This window comes from Amphimedon queenslandica, unplaced genomic scaffold (assembly GCF_000090795.2).
Source record: "Amphimedon queenslandica unplaced genomic scaffold, v1.1 AMPQUscaffold_10027, whole genome shotgun sequence".
In the NCBI taxonomy this organism is placed as follows: domain Eukaryota; kingdom Metazoa; phylum Porifera; class Demospongiae; order Haplosclerida; family Niphatidae; genus Amphimedon; species Amphimedon queenslandica.
Genome location: NW_003549702.1, coordinates 3,508 through 4,988, shown reverse-complemented (window position 1 = coordinate 4,988; position 1,481 = coordinate 3,508). Strand labels below are relative to the sequence as shown.

At 34.1% G+C, this 1,481-nt stretch overlaps 1 protein-coding gene across 1 annotated transcript in view; it reads left to right on the top strand.

Annotated features, from left to right (window-relative positions):
• Positions 1-97: 97 nt before the first annotated feature.
• The window catches only part of LOC100633407 (TFIIH basal transcription factor complex helicase XPB subunit-like), a 4,671-nt gene continuing 3,287 nt past the window's right edge, over positions 98-1,481 (top strand). The window contains exons 1-2 of the mRNA XM_020006355.1: positions 98-261; positions 577-678. Of these exons, the coding sequence (XP_019861914.1) occupies positions 213-261; positions 577-678 (151 nt within the window). The 5' untranslated portion in view covers positions 98-212. The remainder of the gene's footprint in view (positions 262-576; positions 679-1,481) is intronic.

Here is a 1,481-nt window from a genome sequence, read left to right as displayed (position 1 = left end):
CAGTCAATCCTGACATCAAGTGAATACATGTACATGTAGTACATTTTGAAATTTGTTTTTACATTGCAATTATTTATTTATTTATTTACTTTTTTAATATTGATCTTAAACCCACTACTATTCTAAGACCATATGAAGTATTTATTGTCTATATAATACATTTATTATTATTATATTATAATTATTTTTTTTAATTTTTGTTAGGAGAGAAGATGTTTGGTAATGGAAGAGCAAGGTCGGGGGTAATAGTACTACCTTGTGGTGAGTGAAGAGACATCGTACATCTTCATGTACATGTTACTTGTACAATGTACATGTTTATTATAATTTTATGTTATATTATATATTATATGTGTTTATAAATTATAATTTTCCTAATGGACACTCTCTATAGCGTACACCTTCATTTAACGGACAGCACCTAGTGTACCAATTACATTCCTTACTGTATAAAATAACCTCCACATAAAGGACACCTCTGTATAACAGAGACACTTTCTTGTACCGAAGTGTCCATTATATAGAGGCTAGTCTGTACATGTATTTATTATCACTCTTCCTCTCTCTCCCCTTTAGCTGTGGCAGTAGAACAGTGGTGGTCTCAGTTCAAGTTATGGTCCAATATTGATATGAGTGTGGTCTGTAGGTTCACATCTGATGCTAAAGACAAACCATCACGTAAGACATTTGACATAATGACATTAAATGATCTCTGAATGTAATCTTTGTTAATGTACAAATGTAATCAATGTACAAATGTCATGTACATGTTCATCGCAGAAAATCACAATCTATTCTTTCAGTATTATAATAAAAGTCCTTTCCAACTAGTTGCTGTAGTAAAGCTAAAAGCCAGTATTCATTATGTACTATCATAACTTTCTTTAGTCACAAGATCTTTGAATATATTTAAAGTATCGCCCACTTTTTGTGACTAGCTGACCTTCTTTAGTCTTTCTCTCCTCCTTCCACCTTCTTCATTTTGTTTTGTTGTTTCATCTGGTCATTAAGACTCTCATCACTCATTCATTAGCTAGCTTGCCTATTTCTAAACTTTTATTTTCATTCTCGTTTATTCCAACTTGGTTTGTTCTTGCTCTATCTTCATTTACCGTCTTCTGTAACTTCATTTTTTTGTTCTTGCTTTACGTATACCGTTTTATCCTTTTCTTAAAATGGCAACCAAACCATCTTCATCTTTTTCTCCTGGTCTCCTCAAACTGAAGGAACAGCTCACCTGTCCTGTGTGTCTTGACCACTATACCAACCCTAAGACTTTACCTTGTCTACATTCATTCTGTGAGCACTGTCTGGAGGGATTACCTCTGGATAAGAAGAATGAGACCTATTACCTCTCTTGTCCCACTTGTCGTCATTGTACAGAGTTACCAGAAGAAGGAGCAGGAGCCTTTCCTGTAGCATTCACTCTCAATAACTTTAAAGAGATACACAGTGCGATGGAGAAGACAGCAGTTTTACCT